At 40.1% G+C, this 20,515-nt stretch overlaps 1 protein-coding gene across 1 annotated transcript in view; it reads right to left on the bottom strand.

Annotated features, from left to right (window-relative positions):
• Positions 1–11,886, bottom strand: part of slc35f4 (solute carrier family 35 member F4) — a 42,141-nt gene extending 30,255 nt beyond the window's left edge. The window contains exon 1 of the mRNA XM_061259460.1: positions 11,596–11,886. Coding sequence (XP_061115444.1) covers positions 11,596–11,845 — 250 coding nt within the window. The 5' untranslated portion in view covers positions 11,846–11,886. The remainder of the gene's footprint in view (positions 1–11,595) is intronic.
• Positions 11,887–20,515: the final 8,629 nt, after the last annotated feature.

The raw sequence follows: 20,515 nt of genomic DNA, 5'->3' as shown, positions 1-20,515 counted from the left end.
ACGAGTGGGGTGCTTCAAAAGAGGGCACAGTCACGGAGGTGTGGCTCCCTGGCCCAACGGTACGTTGGTAGACCCTAAGAAGCGGTCACCGCCACCCCACCATCCCGTCATGCCCCCTGGCATTGATGGCAGCGGCTGGACAATGATTTATTGTTTTCTCCTGGAAAGCTTTAGCGTGATAAATAAGGCTTTAAGCTGGTTCTCTCCGGAGATGTAATTGCTCAGTTTAGCAGAAGCCGATTTGAGTGGGCAGGCTCGGAGAGTGCTGGCAACCTGCTGGAAGAATCACTGAGTCGTTCTGTGCAAGTGTATTTTTGCATCTTATTGTTTGATGTGCATTTGTGATTCACGGGGGGGGGGGGGGTTAGTATGGGGGGGGGGGGGAGGTCTGGAATGCTGAGGCACACGCTGTCTCCCAAGGCGCCAGACAAGGGCCACGGCAGACTCTGCTCGCTCCCAAAAAAACACATCCCTTTCTTGATTTCTGTTTGGCCGATACAAGCAAAAGCACAAAGATTCCCATTAAGGGCCTATCAATAAAACAGCAGCAGGGTAAAAGGTACAAAGAGGGCCTGCATTGCACCTCTCAGGGCTTTGCTTAAGCAAACACGCTCATAAAACAAGCCAAAGGTCACAGTTCTCTTTCCACATGGGGTGCTACCATCATACCCACAGGGACGATCCTTTACTGAACCATCTGAGGAAAATGTAAGCTTTGCAGTTTTCCCCTGGATACGGGGCATCGGCAAAGCAAACAGCCAAATAATATCCTCCCCAAGACCTCCACATCACTCCTCTCCACAAATTCACACAGCAATGGAGCACACAGGGACAGCTCCTTCCCTGTATAAAACATTATCTGCTCATGTCCAAAAAAAACATGTGAAGAACAAGCATGTGAACTACAAAAATGTTTTCACGTGTGAAAATTGTAGTCCACACTCAAAAAACTTGGTCATGAGAAATGTGGAATTTTACATGGTTTCATGTCACGTCTTGTTTGTTTGTATCCAGCTCGGTGATTTTGCTTCTGAGAGATGATCATTTAGATTGATGAAACAAGCCAGGGAGATCCCCTAAGGCCGTAGATGCCAAAAGACTGGTTAATGAATGCAGTCTGCAATGCAGTTCAATCAGTGCCGTGCTGCAAGCTTACAGGTTCTGCTGCCAAGTTCTACTTTCACAATGGCCTGGTGAAGTTGAGACTCCTTTACCAAATAATCCGAGTACAAACTGTATTTTGATGTTTTCATAATACAAGTGAAGAAAACAGACATAAACGGCCTTTCTTCATTCTCAGCAGTGTACAGCATATTTATGCAGGCTGATTGATAGCAGACTCACCATAACCCCATCCCTGACAAACTATCACAAATGAAATGCTTTCAAGCTGTTGTTTTCGCACCCAAAAACCAATTCCACGCTACAGAAGCCACTATGCCATGGGGAAGAACAGGTTTGTTAGGGTATGTGGGTTCATGTCAGAAGGCCATTAGTTGCTGAACATGAGGGGCATTTCTCAGTTGTCTAAACTCTTACAGGAATTTGGCGTGAGCTGTTTTCCAGTCGAGACAAATGACAGTTCATTTTGAAGACTTGCTTGTGCCCAGCTACTGGGAAGCAACATTGGGCTTTTCAATTATTTTTACAATCCCGCTTGTTCCAGACAGCAGATTGGTAATACATCTAGAACCTCAATTTATGTTTTATTCTTTGGGCAGCTGCTTGGAAAAAGGCTCATGTCAACCTGTTTTTTCTGGTCTAAAGCCAGAAACGGTCTTGTGTGTGTGTGTGTGTGTGTGTGTGCATGCCTGTGCGTGTACATGTGTGTGTGTGTATACATCAGTATGATCTACAACTCAACGCCAAGAAGCTCTTAGTATCAAATGAGTTAATGATCTGTTGCTGAGAGGACGTTGACACCTGATTGGAATAACAAGTAATCTGAATAGAAATGTGCAAATAATATTACCCACAAAGCCCCATCCCCAACGGTATCCCTTCCTTACTTTCTGGTTCCAGATATGATACATTTCTTAAAATAAGCATATTTCTCATATTCATAATAATGTACTGATGGCCTGCATTCAAATTGATGCAATTCTGAGGACGGTTTGCAAGGACAGAGTGATATTACTGAGGAATCGCTCTAAAGCTGCACGCAATAATCCAGTAAACTGGTAAATAGATCACATTTATTCTACCTCAGCAATCTTTTTGCTGTTTGCTGAAATATTTCAGATGTGATGCTGCATTCTGTTTAAAATAATAGAATGCATAGCTTGACTCAATTTAGTTTTGTGCTGAACGTTTCTTTATTACTCTACGTGAGCTTTTTACGCAATTCTAAAAATAAACTAAAAAATGCACTCAGGTGCTTGTGAGCCATTGAAGAGAATTAGGGTCACAAATGCATCCAACCCTACGAGACTATGTTTCCTGCCACTGCTCTATACCTTACCTTTCAGTAGCTGGGTTTTGAGAATGTAGGAGCAATGCCACTCTCAATGTTGACTGGAATGAATGTGATTCTGCACTGACTGTGAAAAGGGATGTTTGTACAGAAAGTATTTCTGTTTAGCTGAAAATCACACACACACACACAAACAAACGCACACACAAACCATTTCACCAGCCTGAGCGCAGGAGAGAACGGCCAGTCTCTATTCCCAGAGCTAATCTCAATGGATTTATGACCCCACTTATTGGCTGGTAACTTCACCCCTTCCCCCACCCCAACCTTCCCCACGGATATAGTCTCTGGAGAAAAGTAGAGGCTTTCCTTCCGTGAGCTAAGGTCACACATCTGTCCAACTGTAGGACTACTTGCATTTCAAAAGGACAATCCACCAAACCACCTCCAATCAGTGTTCACGCATGAATTTACACACAACTGCTTTTTTTGTAGGACTGATAGCTAGTTAACATTTTTATTTGGAAAGTTTGTTTTATGAGATATGGTGCAACTGCCTTTTTATTTCACATTGCCTTTGTATTAAATGGTTGTATTGCACTTCTTCATTTGCTGTTTGTGTTGCACTCAGTTTTACTTGCTCAGCAGGTTACCCCATTTACAGTCTTCTGTCCAATTAAATAAGTCAGAAAATATACCCATCTGGCACATTTAAAACTGCACGATTCTTCTTCTACCCGCCACATGACTGGCAACCCAATTCTGGGCAACACTATGAGAGTTGTACTATATTTCCTATGGGAAACTTTTAATCAGTGGTTCATTACAGCTCGCTTGTATAATAGAAAGTTGTTTAACTGCTCATTCAGGCAGTGTCTCTCAATTTCTGACAGGAGCATTTCACCTGAGTTATATCACATGTGGGTTTCAGAAGATTCTAATCTGTCGTGACTGAAATTGTAAATTTGTAAAACGCATCTAAAATGTATGTTTACAAATGTAGCATGATGTAATGTAATGGAGTATGGACATGGGATATTAGCCAGTGTTTCTGGCTCTATTTGCAAGGGCAAGTCATGTGTAAATGACCTCTGGTGCGGCTTGGCAGCGCTCTCCTGAGGCAGTTATAGGTTTCTGCTCCATACAATATGGAGTCAAGGATGGAGAAGCTCATACTCTTATCTGTGGAGATGCAGAGTGTAGTAGGCTGACCAGGACTACACATTGCCAAGTGTGCTGTGTGTTTGATACACTATTCTCTCTTCCCAGATCGCAATTAGATTTTTTATGGCACCTTATCAGTTCAACCAACATTTTACATGACTGGGGATGCACTCTATGCACTATGGCAGAATTAATTCTTTAATATCAAAAGCATGAAAGCACTCTCACTTTGCTTTTATCAGATTTTAAACATTTTACCGTGGTCATCTGAGCAACCAGTAAGTGCTTTCCAAAGTATACTAGCATACTGTAGTGCACATTGCCTACTTCTGAGGCACATCGCCTACTTCTACTCACTGTAGCCTCAACGATACAGGAGGTCTGGTCTGTCTCCAAGCAATTTTCTTGTCTACTGCATGTGACAGTATTTATGGAAATTTGGAGATGCATTCTCCCACATGGTGGCAGCCAGCTCCTGCTCACAACCTAAATGACTTGACTGAACATAAAGATGACGTAAAGCACTGGCACTACAGAAAATGTGTAACTTGGGTACAAGTCAGCAGTAATTCAGGGAGGGTGAACGCCATCTGAGGGACATACTGTTGAAAACTGGAGAGATGGAGAGCTGCAGGGAGACAGCCTGTCTCTGACACTACTGTTACTCACAGTAATACAGAAGACAGAATAAGACAGAAGCTTAATTCACTGGTCCTGGAGGCATACATGCTTTTTTTATGTCATACATCATAAGTGAGGCATCCTCAGAACCATGGGGAGAAATTTAAGTTCTCTATTTTATTCTAGTATCTACAGTATACCTGGGGGTCCATGCTGGTATCAAATCATATGTTTTTAAGATGCCATTGGTAATGTGGTATACTGTAAAGTGGCATTATATATTTATCTATCTATACCATATACAGAAGGCTCCAGAATTATCGGTACCCTTGATAAATATGCACAAAAATACTGTAAACTCAAAAATAATAGAATTATTGACATGAGCTTTATTTTCTAACATGTGTACCGTGCTTTATACATATAGCTTTTACATTTTTCAACAATAAAACATATTTCCCCCCAAAAAACAGGTTTATATGTAAATCCCAATTATTGGCACCCCTGGTTTAATACTTAGCCTTTTACTAGCCCATTTGGATGGGATTTTTGACCATTCCTCCATGCTGAACTTTTCAGAATCATTTAAATCCTTGGGTTTGCACTTATAGACCCCCTCTTCAGTTCAGACCACAGGTGTTTGATGGGATTTAAGCCTGGACTCTGATGGCCATTGCAGAGCATGGGTGTTGTTTTATTGTAATAAATTTGACACCTATGTTTTTAATAAAACATTTTACTTGAACATGATTACTTTAAAGATGAGGGTAAATGTATTGAAATAAAAGTAGTTTGCCCATGTTTGAACATAGCATATAGATTCTCATCTGTGTTGTTTATTATATGCAGCCTTTTTTCGTCATTTATATTAAGGCTGCCAATAATTCTGGAGCCCACTGTAGCAAGCGTCTGACTCTGCAGAAAACAGCATGAAAACATATTTGATTGCCGTTGCGCACTGACACACTTGGTCTCACATTAATTGTGGGTGCAGAGCAGGCTCATAAAAAGTAGAACCACTTGGTATGTGTGTGTGGCCATTTTCTTTGTGTAATAAGTCCTAGGCATAGCATGGCTCTTTAGCCTTTGGCCAAGAGAACCAGTAAATATCAGACGTTACCATATGAGTGGAGGATATGCCAGTTGGCCAGAGATGCTGCTGACAACAGATAAAGTCAGATGGCTACAGGTAAAACTAGACCCATTGGGGCTGATGTTGAAGAGAATGTGTTAAAGTATCTGTTTACACTGGAGCACTCAGCTGAGAGTGTCTGTCACAGTGAGATCTCAGAGCTTCCACACTGCTCTGCAATGTTTCACTAGCATTTCTCATGTTGCCCATGAGTCATTAAGCAGGTAATGAGCCATGCTGTGTGAGCTATGATTAAATTGTTTTGGCACAAGAAGCTTATTTCTGAGGCACAACAACATGATCCAGATGCAACGATGTTTGGCCAGCACAACAACAAACAGTAACTGTTGCTACTGCCTTGATGTAGAATATCTCACATTAAGTATGTCTGTGAACATACCCCAATTTCTGAAATTTCATATTTTCTTGCACCAAAATTTTACTAAACAAGCGTATCATTTTTTGATTCAGGCAATCCAATGCGTAGCTGTAACGATGCTTCCTGGTAGTAAATAGTTCTTGATTGAGTCCTTCTCCTTGCATATCGCATGTAATAGCTTTGTATGTTTAATTTCAACATGCTTTGATTATGCCGTGTTTTTCACATTGCCAGTGAAATTAACATTAGTACAGAAGCCGAGCGGGCAAGCACTACTGCCATGCTGACAGGTTCCATTAGAAACCTTTACACGGTAGCCCCCAGCCCAAGGGCTTGAGGCAAAGTGTCTACTGGGAGTTTCTACTTCAGAGTGTGCATACCATATCTTCACATAAAGAGAGGAGAATTATGCAGACTAATCGTGTAATGGTTAAGTGATGGAGGCTCCTTTCACCATGGAAGTGACCTGGAAAGTGCTCTTTAATACATAAAGCGCTGGGAAATACTTTTTCCGTTATCATCCTGGGATCAAAGTCCAAATTATACCCTCTTATTATTACACATCAGCTAAGATCAGCTAAGGCGGAGAGGGAGGGAAATTCTTCTTGCCAAATTAAATCAGGGGATGATTACATGACAGTTTGAAAGAGTCAGGTTGGGAATTTGACACCAGGGAACCCCCTATTCTAATTCACTCCTTACTGATTATTTGCAATGTGTACTGGAGATAATGTTCACGGCTGTACAATTGTTTCTTTGTGTATTGTAACTTGACCTGTTCTGCAGTTTGTGCTGATGACCTCATATGCATTTTTTGTACATTGCATTGGATAAAAGCATCTTAAGCTAAATAAAATGTAATATAATGTAATGTGATGAGTTTCATGGGATCTTTAAATACCACATTGAGACAGGACCTTGGTATAACATCTCACCAGAAACATGGCATCTCCTACAGCACAATGTACCCATAACTACTGAGCTGGGGTTGATTTGACCAGGGGGAACCGGGGCCCTTGGGTTGCTGGCTCAGGGAGGAACTAAATAAATAAAAAACTAAACCTCAGCTGGTCCTAGTGACCAAGATGAAGAGACACTGATCTTGGACTTCAAGGTCATCTCCCCCCAATACATTTGCTGTCAGTTAACAACATTCAAGAGCATTTGTGTATTTGCATTCACACAGACAGCCCAAAACAAACTACTTTTACAAACCTCATCAACACTAAACTTGCTCTGGATACTTTCAATGCTATGGGCACTTGACCATCCCTTGCATCCTCTCTCCAATTGAATTTGTGCTCATGAATTCAGATGAATCTCTATATAACAGCTAAAAAGTCATTGACTTTGGATGTGAAATTAAGTCATAGGTATGGAGATGAGGCCTTATATTGCACCAGCCCCTATGGCAAGAACCTTTAGTATGGTACTTACCTTTTTCACACTGAAACCTCTCATCTCTGCATATTGTAATGAAAATCAAGTGAAAATTATGACATTTTGTTTGGAGTCAGGATGATATTGCTTCTCAACCTGAGTGACCTGCACTGATTCTCACATGTCTTCACAGAGGTCACAGCTGCCAAATCTGCATCTAATTTCCCAGCATCCCGCCTCCTCCAATCAAGTAGCTTCCACAGCAGTTCCTCTGCACAAATCCTCCATCCATACTGGTTCACTAGTATGCCATCTCTCCTGTCAGTCAAATGCACCTGACCAATCATCCACCCACTTCCTCTTGCCCTTTCTGTTACAGCCTCATTGTGTGGGGACCTTTAACTAATCACCATCAATACACCGGCTGCCCTTCACCGTCGCCTCCCCCACACCCCCATCCTCTTCCTTGTGTGTCGCGTCTGGCCTCTGTATTGCTCAAAATGTCATTTTGCTTCTGACAGTGCAATGATGAATTGCCTTTGTACTTGTAATTGCAATTTACACATGGGACGAATGCCCATACTGACTCGTGAGAAACGGTGTGGGATTTAGGCGGAAAGCTAAACCTTTCTCAGTCACGCTCGGTATGCAGGGTGGAATCTGTAGCGCTCGCCGTCCTTCGAGCTGACTGGGAGGACAGACGTCACCCTCCAACGGGCAGAGTTACTGCAACGGACACATGGCTGGCATGCTAACAGCGGACCGATCCCCTTCCATTACAATGACAGCGATATCGTGCCATTAAGACGTGCCACATGTAGAGTCGTGTTCTTCAAACTGCAGAATTAGCATCTGGAATTTCCAACTCTGATCCATTCCAGCTTCCACAGCTGTGTCAATTCCCATTTCCCTGCGATGGAGATCTTTAGTAATTACATGCAAATAGCCTACTCTGTTAGAAGGCTGGAAGCTACTGGGGGAGGGGCGGAGTGAGTTGCCTGTACAATTAAGGTGAAAATGTAAATTATTCGGGATTGGATACAAGGGATTTCATCAGAGAATCTGCTGCAGATTAGTTTGCAAACGCTGACAGTTTTACAACCAACATGTTATTCTACTTACAAGCAAAATTAATCTGTTGCAAAAAATATAGTCGTTGTTATGTTCTTCCAAGTTAATCTTGCAGTGTATCAATAAAAAACAAACAATGCACAGTGATGGGAAAAAAAACCTTGTTTTGCTTGCATGGCATTTGGAAATGTGAATGTTTATTTTTCAGCTGTAAACACGTCCTATACGAGAAACCTGGCAAGAGGCAATGCGATCCTGGGCAAGACGAGCACAGAGATGGCAATCTTCTGGAGAAATGAAGCTGGATTAGAGAAATCCCCTGTGTTGAATTCAGCACAAGCCCTGTAATGCCCAGCATGTATGTGTCTGTGTGGATGTGTGTGAGTACACCAGTTATAAGTGAAGTGTGGTTACACCACTTATATGTGAAGTGAAGTTAAGCCCTTGAGTATCACCCTTTTTCTTAACACCCAAAATAACATACCCAAAATAAAGTGCCTACTATTCCTGAACCATTTTGTCTACAGGCATAATTCTGGTGTCTTCTGAAAGGTAACCCTTAGGGGTTTGTTTTCCAAGAGCAAGGCTCTACGCTAACTTTTAAAAGTGGCTGCCAGGCTTGGCAAACAAACATCAGCTTTTAGTTGCCGAAATTGATAATTTGGTTGCCATGATTTAACGGTCTATATTTTGGGCAAATTATACCCAACATTTGAATAATATTGCTATATATAAATGATGCACTTGCCAAGGAAGGCAACCAGAAGCCACAAAATGGTTGCCAATTGCCAAAGTCTGGTTACCAAGAGCAACCAGGAAACTGTTCATGTTGAGCCCTGAAGAGTCAGAATTACTGTAAGTATTCCTAAATCAAAGTTACAGATGCTCAAACACAGTGGAGGTGGAAGATTTTCTTCTTATTGAAAAGATTTTCTGTTTTTGAATGGGTACAGATTATTGTGGCGGTGGCAAACAAATGGAGCCTCAGCCAAAATACTAGACAAATCCCCTTTCAAATTTGAGGACAATATCACCTAAAATTAACATTCTGCATTGTTTTTTTCTAAGCTATGTCTAGGCAGTTTTCCAAAAAGGACATTCGGAGACTCTAAACGGACACATGAAATTGATATTATGGGTCTTATGATGTGTAAAATACTGTATTTTGCTCACTAAAGCAATGCTGTCACCCTCCCCCGACCTCTCCCTCTCCTTGTGCTCTCCTCAGATAGCAACAGGTTGAGAAGACTGTAAAAAATAAGGACAATAATCACAATAACAACTTGTATACTATATATATCATTGAGGTCCATTGATCGGCGTTTTTGTCAAATACCCAATGTAAAAAAACCCACTCCAGCCCAGCACTGTGCCGGTGAGAATTAATCGGTTTAGCATTGATATCTGTCTGGTGTGAAGGACAAGTTGTCATAGATACAATTAGACCCATATGGTAAGACACATCACTTCATTAAGGCAGCAGTCCAGAAGAAGTATGTTTTTCATAAATTCCAGCAAAATAAAAAATATCCATGCAGAGGAAAATAACCACTCTTTGAGATGCAATAATGCTGTTGTGGTGGGACCATGTTTACTGTAACCATCTGACTATTACACATTTAAGACTAACATTCTGGCTGGGTTCCTTCCATATGCCTACCGTATGGAAGGTAACATCTAAATAATACGATATACAACCGAATTCATTTGCAAACCTGAGGAAACTCTGACACAAAGAAGAAAAGTAATAATAGCAATTATAAACGTATTCTACTATAGGTAACAGCCGTCCCACAGACTGAGAAAATAGGCACTTACTGGAAGAATGTTTATTAGTGTTGTGTTGTGTGTTTTGGTCTTGTTATAATGTAGGTGTATAGACCATCTGTAATGGGTTTGGAATTGTGCATCCTTCAGAGAATAGTTTTGGTAGTGTGAAGAATGAAAAAGGAGAGCTTCACACAGCTGACTTTAGGTGTGGACTGCATACAGTGGTGTTCCTTCTGGCTTCCAGCCAATTCCCTAAGGTAATTCTGACCATATTAAATTAATTTTATTTATAATTAATCAAATCGTTTATCAATTAATTGATACCATTTACAGAACTGTCTTTTCTATTTGTTTGTCTATATAAACATTTTAATGTTTTTTATTCTTATGTTTGGTCCACAGTCTCCACTTGTTCCAACATGCTGATTTATTTAACATGCAGCAAGATTACAGGGCCTGGCAGCCAAGCTGAATGCTCAGGGTCATATCATTCTTCTTTTTCATACTTGATGACCTAATGCCAGTTGCATTTACAGTACTGTATGTTCCTCAACAAGGTTTAAGCCAATTTTATCTTTAATAAAAATGCTGAGAAACATGGGTAAGTGACTGAATAATCTTATTCTATTAAATTTAAGTTCTGGAGATAATGTATAATTATGCTCAGTATTATTGGTTTTGAGTTTCTTTCTCCTAACTCAATTTGTCGTTTAATAAGGACAAATATTGACCGAAACAGCACCAGACAGGAGCCTCCCTTCCAAAAAGCATACCTCTGCAACCACAAAATATTTTCTCATAATAATTTCATAAGGCCTATTCTTATATCACTTGCCGGCAGAGTAGGGTTGCTCCATAGAGGAGTAACATAAAATAGACTTCACATATCTGAAACTGTCAAATGTAAGAGCACAACTCTGAAATTAAGTTCTGTTCACACAGGTCATTCAAACACCTTTTTCCGATGGAATTTGTGATTTTCAGAACCAGTGACCTGCTGCTCAACACTGCGGCTCTTTATTTTTATTTTTTACAAAATTCTATGTAAATGTACCTGCGGAATTCAACACAAAGGGATTAACTGATGTAACTTACTTTTTTGAACTATAATAATAATAATAATAATAATAATAATAATAATAATAATAATAATAAAAATAAAATAAAAATATATAATAATAATAATAATAATAATAATAATAATAATAATAATAATAATAATAATCGAATAGCTACAATTCCGATTTCATCCTGGGTCTTCTACAAATACCACTCAACCAACACATTATTATTATTATGTTGGTGTTTTTTTATTCCGGTCGGGAATATATCGCTCATTACGCGTAGGCTACAGCAACAGTTTATTTGTGGCCACCAAAAATTAGAATAAGAATAACAATGGCCTTAACTCAGTTACACATATTGCCATAGTACACCACATTTCATTACAGCACTGCAACACCCATTCACTAACTCCCATGAGCACACGTAACGTTAGACGTTTTCCATTCGACATGCTAATCATTTAAGCCGCAGACATTCAATTGTTGCTGTCTGAGTAGCATATCTTACTGAAGATATAGCCGCTTACGCTTCTTTTAAAACACTATCTCTAGCATTTTGTTGTTATTATTGTTCGCTTTTGAAAAGCTACGGAGGACTTACTTCTGTGGCTTGAGTACCCCGGGTAGTAGCCGTAGTACCCCGTGATCCGCAAAATCCTGTCCTCGATATCATGTAGCCCATTTCTTGTTACTTTGATGGTCTCTCCGTAACAAGGGCGGTTGTCCGAGTCGCTCCTCGAGTGGGACGGCGACGTTATTTCTTGTAGTTGAATAGTGTTCAGAGGCTCCAGACGAATGCTGGTCAGCTCGCCACCGTCGCCAACCTCCTTTGCAAAAGCCGTCTTTTTCATCCTAGGTCCAAGCCAGGCAACGGTAGGGGACTGAGCACTCACCATGCAGACAGCGTCTGTGGCAACAGTATCACGGTACAGCGCGGGAGACACATTCCATCAGTGATGCTTAAATTAAGCCAAGAGAGCGCGTGGGACCTGTAATACAAGTGTTATGCTTCTAACTTCGCTCGCCAGAGGGCGGTATATTTTCACCACGGGCAATGTAAAGAAAAAAAAACGACAATATTGTGGAAGTGTGGTAATAATTTTAAAAAACTTTCCTATCTTTGCAACAGCCTACTTACCTACAGAAGGCTATTTTGTTTTCTAGAAACTAGAAAAAATAAAATAAAAATACGCCAATTTTCCAATCTTCCATTCGGAGAGACCCACGTTCAGTTTTCATGAATGTAGACAGCTCTAAATACAATTTCAACGGGAACCTGCTTTTATTTTTGTCTTTGTATACGCGGGATAATCCGAGGTGGTCATTATACGGTTTTGGCTCCCGTTGTCTAATACATTTTGTCTAAATATCTGAGACCATTTAGTGTGACACATATGCAATAATATAGAAAATTAGGGAGGGGGCAAATATTTTTTCACGGCACTGTATGTGCTAAGTGGTGCTTTATCCACGTTTCGATAAATGCGTAATGCACGCAATAGCAGCATCTGTCAGTTTAAGGAAGCAGGTGAGCGTGGATATATCATATGAGGCGCTGGAGAACTGCAAAAGCCTGCGACGGGGAAAAACGAGCATCACAGACGTTGCAAACATTGCAATCGCAGTGGGAGACGAGGATTTTCTATTCGAAAGATCAAAGAAACGACGTGGGAAGAATGAGAAGGACGAGAAAGCGGAATTATAGAATATTGCAATAATAGGCCTACAGTCCCCTCAAAAACTAGTGGAACAGCAAGGTCAATTCCTATGTTTTTGCCGAACACTGAAGACAATTGAACGATGTACATGAGATGACATCCAAATTTCAGCTTTTATTTCCTGGTATTTGTATCTAGATTTGTTAAACTACTTTGAACATAGCAGCTTTGGTATCACACAACCCAGTTTTTATGGGAGCAAAAGTATTGTAACAGAGAGTATTTAAGTAAATGAAAGTAAATAGCACTTAATATTTGGTAGCATATCCCTTGCTTGCAATGACTGCATCAAGCCTGAGACTCACTGACATCACCAAACTGTTGCATTCTTCTTTTGTGATGCTTTTCCAGGCTTTTACTGCAGCCTCTTTCAGTCTTTGTTTGTTAAAGGGTTCTTTTGCATGTTGCATGTTAAAATGGGTTAAGGTCTAATGATTGACTTGGCAAGTCTAAAACCTTCCACTTTTTCTTCCTAATGTCCTTTGTTGAGTTGGCAGTATGTTTTGGGTCATTGTCTTGCTGCATGATGAAGTTACTCCCAATTAGTGTGGACGCATTTCTTCGTAAGTTGGCAGAAATAATGTTTTTGTAGACTTCTGAATTCATACTGCTGCTACCATCATGAGTTACATCATCAATAAAGATTAGTTCTGTGCCTGGTGCAGTAAAGTTGGTTTATCTTTTCATCAAACTCAATTGTTTTCAGTGTATAGCAAAAACAAAGGAATTGACCTTGCTGTTCCAATACTTTTGGAGGGGACTGTATATCGAAAGTTTCTTGCTTCCCTGTTAAATGTTAGATAGGCTAGTTATCTCAAACCTAATGTAACAGTCTAAGAATAACATGTTCCCAGTTATTGGACAGCTCTTAGGTTCTAGGGAGTGATTTGGAAATTTATTTTTAAGCGGATCTCCCACTTAATAAATTATATCTGAAAAAAGTGCTGACTGCCAGGCTTCAAATCCAATAACACATGATGCAGTTTTTCATTGTCTCCAGTACGCCCTTGTCCCGGTCCACAGCATTTTGTGGGAAATTGATTTTAGGCGTGTGAAGAATGGGCTCTCCTCTTGGCATTCATCGACGACACACTGGTTTTTATTTATTTATTTATTTATTTATTTATTTATTTGTTTATTACTGTTGTGGCTGTCAAACATTTTTTCCAATTTCTTTGTGCCATGCTTTTAATAACAAAATGTCCAATTCTCTTGTTACATTCATCTCCTTTACAGGTCCTTTTGTTTCTTTCATGCAATTTTTGGTATCCTAAAGCTTCATCAACGATCATCAACAGAACTAAGATTGGGGTCTTGAACTTGGATATGGCAATTTTCTCTTATGAAAGCATTACAAGGAACATTAATGAGCTTTCAAGCTAATAATCATTTCTAATGAGTAATAGTTTCTGAAAAAGAAGAAGAAGTTTATTTTATTAGTCCTATCAATTATGCCCCCTTGTGGTTGAGTCATCAACGTCCCAAATTATCCCCATATTTCAAAAATGATTAAAACTGTGACATAATAAAACCGCAAAATGGCGATGCCAGATTGTTAAAAACATTCTCCACTAGTGAGAAGAGCAGTTTAGATGCTTATCCGCCCCTTATTTGCAAAGCAGGGCAATAAAACTCCAGCCTCCCTCTCGCCATGCTCACGGTTTACAACCCTCATCTCACCACAGATTCAGACAATAAAAGGCATATTATACCTAGGCGAATGTCATCTTGAGCATTTTTTTGTTGTTGTGTAAATGCATTTCTGCATTGTTATACATTGCATTTAATGTAAAACATGGTAAGCTTCTTGTACAGAGTTTCCTACCCTTTCCAAGAAGGTATAATGTGTCATTTTCTGGTGATGGACAGTTTAGGAATATCACTCAGTTCACTTAGGAGAATGAATAAGCAGGCGTACATAAACAGCCAATGAGCGTTGGCGTTGCATAAATCTGTGCAGAAGCACAAGGATGTGCTATATGGCTTTAAAACTATGTTTTTAGCTTATCCTGGGGGTATTTATCTGGCTGTTGTGCATATATTGTAAGATATGTCTATATCAGAGGACAGTCTTTTTGGTGTGTGCGTGGGTTTAAGTTTAGTGGTACTGCAGACATCATAGTGCTTTCAGTCTGTGTATATTCTTTGTACTTTTGTGAATTGTTTCATGTTCATTTTCCTCCTAAAATCCAACTCGACGTAGTATGAGGTGGTAACAGACAATTACAGGATTTGGATTGCTACAGATAAACCTGTAATTGTACTGGCTAACGTGGCTCTGGTTAACCTCATTTTGAAATATAGTTCCATTTTAAATGTGATGCAGGTTGGTTCAAAAGCATTGGGGTGAGTAATCATTTTGAAGAGCTTTTTGGACGCTTTGGGCATGCTTTATAAAAACATTTATATAAAAAAACGGCATAAATTGTTTTAATATAATCTCTAGATTTGCTTGTCTTTAATATTACATTACACTACATTATTGGCATTTGGCAGACACTCACACTTATCCAGAGCGAATTGATTAGACTAAGTAGGAGACAATCCTCCCCTTGAGCAATGCAGGGTTAAGGGTCTTGCTCAAGGGCCCAACGGCTGTGCGGTTCTCATTGCGGCTATCGAACCACCAACCTTGGGGGTCCCAGTCATGAACCTTAACCACTATGCTACAGGCTACCCTGTATTTAGTTTGGTGCAGAATGGCTGACTGCAGTGTTGGCTAGAGCATTGGTGGCAATGGAGCAAACCATTTTTGGGGGAGTTTGCTGAAATGGAAAAATGGCACAAACGTTAAAGAGGAAGTGTATGAAGATAGTTCTTCTGTATAGTAGGGGATGTCTGCACCAGCATAGCATGTTCCTGTGGTTGGGGGAAGTAGGCAATAAATAAACAGAAGGTACAATGTTTATTGACCACATTAAAATCCTTTGAGGCAAATGGAAATAATGAGTTAATGCTGAGGCATGCCTAGGTTTTATTTTCATCTTTATTGCACACTCCTTGTCTATGGTGATTTGTTCTGCACTATACTTCTGTAGCTCCCATTCTGATTTTTGTTCATTGTTCTCATGGCTGCTTTTAATACCATAATACTGGCAGGTACATCTCTGGTGTTACAAATGCTGGCTTCCTATGGTTTGTATTATGCAGCATACTGCATTTACTAGATGGAGCAGCATCTCTACATTGGGGAACCGCATGGGTCTGTTATTGGTTCTCTGTTCCTCACAACTTCTTGGGACAATTTTATGGGACAATTGCTTCTTTTCTCTGAGGATGTCTAGTGTCATCTCCTGCATTTTAAATGTAGTTTTTTAATTCAATTTTTATTTTGTATTTTGGTTATTATTTTTCATTTTATACATTAGATTGTGGGCGGCACGGATGGTGCAGTGGGTAGCACTGCCGCCTCACAGCAAGGAGGTCCTGGGTTCGAATCCCCGTCGGCCGGGGCCTCTCTGTGCGGAGTTTGCATGTTCTCCCCGTATTTGCGTGGGTTTCCTCCAGGTACTCCGGTTTCCTCCCACAGTCAAAAGACATGCACGTTAGGCTGATTGGAGAGTCTAAATTGCCCATAGGTATGAGTGTGTGAGTGAATGGTGTGTGTGCCCTGCGATGGACTGGCGACCTGTCCAGGGTGTATTCCTGCCTTTCGCCCAATGTATGCTGGGATAGGCTCCAGCCCCCCTGCGACCCTGTTCAGGGTTGCCAGAAGTGTATCTATATGCAACTGACTTATAATCAATATATCACATGTACGCTGCTTGTTATCAAATCAAATGAACCTAGAACATTAATTATAGCTGAGCTTATGAATACGCAAGAAACCACAGTGAAAAGCAGAAAATGCAAAGAATGCAAAGTACATTTACTCCCTTAGAAGAGAATAATTAATCAAATGTTTAGTATGTCTGTATATTAGAAAAGCATAGTAGAAGTGAATATTAATCAAATGTTTAGTATGTGTATATTTTCAATGATTTACTGCTCATTAGATCGTGACAGAAAAGTGACCCATATATGGAAAGATACAGAGTGACGTGTATGGATGACGTTTGTGTTAGAGGGGGGGGCATCCAGAACTTTATGAGGTCTGGTAGTTTTCCACTCTGCCAAGAGCAGGTGCGGGATGAAGTGAGGACGGGGGGAGTCCTGAACTTCGTTTGTATTTGGCAGAATGCCCTGAACTTTGTACAGAGCTGGCAGAGCATAAGGACCGTCGGCGATTTGCCACAATGACGTTGTGGGAGGAGCTTTGGGAGGAGTTACGATAAGAACAGTGTGGGTAATTTGCCAGAATGAGGTTTGAGTTGTAGGCGGAGTAACTGTGTATAAAATGGGTGTAAAAATGACAGTCGGGGTTCAGTTCTGGAGAACTGATCCGGCTTTATGCGCTGCTGCTCATAAAGTCTGATTTTCCTGAAGAACTTGCTGCCGTGGTGTCGTCTTTTCCCTCGTGAAGATGTTTTTCGATGAATTGAAGATTTGAACTCTGTCGTTTCCTAGACACGACAAGATCTCTCCCTCTCCCTGTTGCCTTCCTGTCCACCTTTGGCAGAAGAAAGCAAGCACATAATTTTAATCTTTTGATGTTATGCTGGGAATGAAAGCAGAGATTTTGTGACATACTGTAGATGTGTTGGAATATGGAATTGAGAAGTTGTCTTTATATTAGTAAGTGCCATCTTCTCACAAAGACCCACATTTTAAAATTCTCCTGCACACAATTCCCCTCGGTATTGTTTCTGTTGTTATAATAACATCAATAATGAATCAACAATAATCTGACACATTGGTCATCTGAGAAAGACTCATCCCTTCTTTGTCTGGAAACTTCCATACTCCTCATCGATGCTGGAAGGTTCCATAAAGAGCTAAAAAGTGTTCCTCTATGGAGAGAAGCCAAAGAACTTTTTTTTTCTGTGAGTGTGTTATCACACCTTGATCCTTGTTCCCACTTATTCATTAGTTTGCTCCTCTACGTGCCTATACTTTTGTCTGTCCCTGGGAGCGTTAGTTCTGCTTCTGCTTACAAATGTGAGCCCAGCTTCTTCTAATTTCCTGGCTGTTTCCTTAACACCAGGGCTGTAGTGTGCTCTGCAATACCAATGAGAAAATAGCAAGGGCAGGGCTTCCATGTTTCCAAATCAGGGCAGACTGATAAATGATAATGAAATGAGATTGCCAATTCTTTTGTAATTGCATTTTGAGACAGATTAAATCAATTGGAATGTCTGATGAAAGCAACATGCAATCTAGGGATAGACACATGTAGTAGACAGTGATGAACAATCTCACGGGAAATTGTTGTGGGGCACCACGCAAACTAGAGAGTCTGTTGATTGAACAGACCTTTGTCAGAGGGATATATAACATTTCAGGGCTTGACAATTGCATTTAATTGTTCAGTGTGTTTGTTGTGATAGATGAGGGTCTGAATTGGTGGTTTTACACAAATTTACAGCCATTCTGGCTTTGTAGCCATTTTGTATTTCAGTCTGCATTTAAATGATGATTTCTTGTTTTGACCTATGTAATTTTGTCAATATTAACAAAACATATTCTATAGATTCTTGGTTAACCCTCTAAAGAGGTTCGGGTCTATGGGACCCGTTTTCAATGTTTACTAAAATAAAAATGATACAACAAATATTTTTTTCATCCTTTGACTCATAACCCTTGGCTCATTTTCCGTGAAGAACATGTAAATGAACTCATTTTCATTGAGTACACACTGTGCACCCCCCTACACATTTACATTACATACAGGCTATTCGGGTCCACTGGACCCAAAGGTTATAAGTATGAGGTTTATAAGTTTTATAAGCATAAGGTTTGCTGAGTACCTTTACCTGGTCTTCCTCCTATCTTGGACTATTGTGTGTGTGTGTGTGTGTGTGCGTGCGTGCGTGCATGCATGCATGCTTGCCTGCGTGCGTGTGTACTTTCTCCTTTAGATTATTAGATTTAGATTTAGATCCACACTGTCAGACTGTGCCCCTCGTGTGGTGTGTAGATATTGTGTTCAATCAGGGCCGTTTGAGTAATGACTGGGTCTCTGAACAAAAGTCCAGTGAAAGGGCCCTCCAGTTTTTTATGACTGGACTGCATTTGCCCCCTCCTTGTGGCTGGGCCCCAGAAAGCTTTGCTGTTTTCCGCCTTATTGTGAGCATGTGTTCATTGTTAAATTTGTGTTCTGTATCCTAATTTCAATTCTATTTAAATTAATAAACACCAATATTGAAGACAGCCTTCTCTCCTTTATATTTGTTGAAGAAAAACATGATTTATTCCTCCCAGTTTTGATTATTATTGATTTGTTTGACCAAAATCACATTTCATCCCAAAAAATGAATACTAATGAATGTGATTTAGCAGGGGTAAATGGCACATGTTAACCATACATGCTTTATGTTATGGTCTATATTGCTTGTGATTAAGATAAGGTCAACATCTGTGAAGTATTTTTACATAAATTGTTATGACTGTATTGTTTTAAGACCCCAATAATGGTATGGGTCCACCAGACCCGCGAAAAGGTCCTGAGTAACAGAAATATGTCCGCCGCATGTAATCTTGTGCTCTCTTTTCTCTGATGATTGACAGGCACAATTAATCAATCTTCTCAGATATGACCTAAAATATCCCAGGTGTACTGAATTCCAAGTCCAGCTTGGTAACTTTCTGTTATTCTGGTGTTCAGTCCCCTCCATGTGTCAATTGTTTGAAGCTTTCTTGAGGGCTAAATTGTCACACTAGGCATATGCTAATGGTCCCTTAAATTTGTTTCTGTTAATTTGTGTCACGATTTAATTTAAAAAGGCTGTAAGAAGGGTTTTGAAGTTGCACTTGGAGTCAGGGATTTTATTTATGAGAAATACCTAGAATTTCATTATACAACCATAAAATCAATTTATTATATCAGTTGAATTCCCTCTTGGTGATACAGTTTCTTAGATGCTCTACAGTATGTTTCCCCACTTTAGTAAATCATTACACTTCCATTGATTTCTATCCCATGCTTTCTGATAAAGAGTAAGAGGATACTTTACTCATTACTAATCATGTGATGCGTCACCCTTATTTGGGCCAACCGGTCACCTTAAGGATCACCTGACCGGGCTGCCAGCCTCTAGCCCATATAAATATTCCATGGGCACTAAAGATAACACCTCCAAGTCAATGAGAAAGGGATGTATAAAATAAACCTTCAGCTGGCTGTGGGGATATGCCGACCTACTAAGGTCAGGTTTGAAAGTCTACTAAATATTACATGAGCTGAATTAGTGGCAGCGTGTAGCAATGTATAGCTTTAATTAGATGGGAGATTGCAAAATTGAACATGCAGTCAGGGGAGATGGTCCTGGGTGAGCTGGAAGATGGACTGCCTCGGTGAGCTTATCGACTCGATGGGACTTGCATGTGTTAAAAGGTTGGTGTTGACCCTTTTACAGAGAGGGCAGATGTCAATTTAACACCAGGGCAGGAATTTGGAGTGACAGCCAAGGAACTGCGTTTGCAACTTGATTTTCAGGCTTGATTTTCACCGGGGTCACTACCATTAAAACTTTGAGCATGTTACATTTATAATATCCAGTGATATTAATGGATTAACATTATAGTGAGGAACAAAAATTATATATAGAAAAGGGAGATGCGTGAAAAGGAATAGTATATAAGTTAGAGAGAAAAATAGGACAAGCTTTTAAAAAGAAAGAGCGGAAATGCTTAGTAGAGTAGCTCTTTCATTACTTCATATTTTTCTATATGTGCTTACCAGATGCCCTTATCCAGGGTGATTCA

This window comes from Conger conger, chromosome 1 (assembly GCF_963514075.1).
Source record: "Conger conger chromosome 1, fConCon1.1, whole genome shotgun sequence".
Taxonomy (NCBI): Eukaryota; Metazoa; Chordata; class Actinopteri; order Anguilliformes; family Congridae; genus Conger; species Conger conger.
The sequence above is the reverse complement of the archived record's forward strand: the minus strand, read 5'-3'. Positions and strand labels throughout refer to the sequence as shown.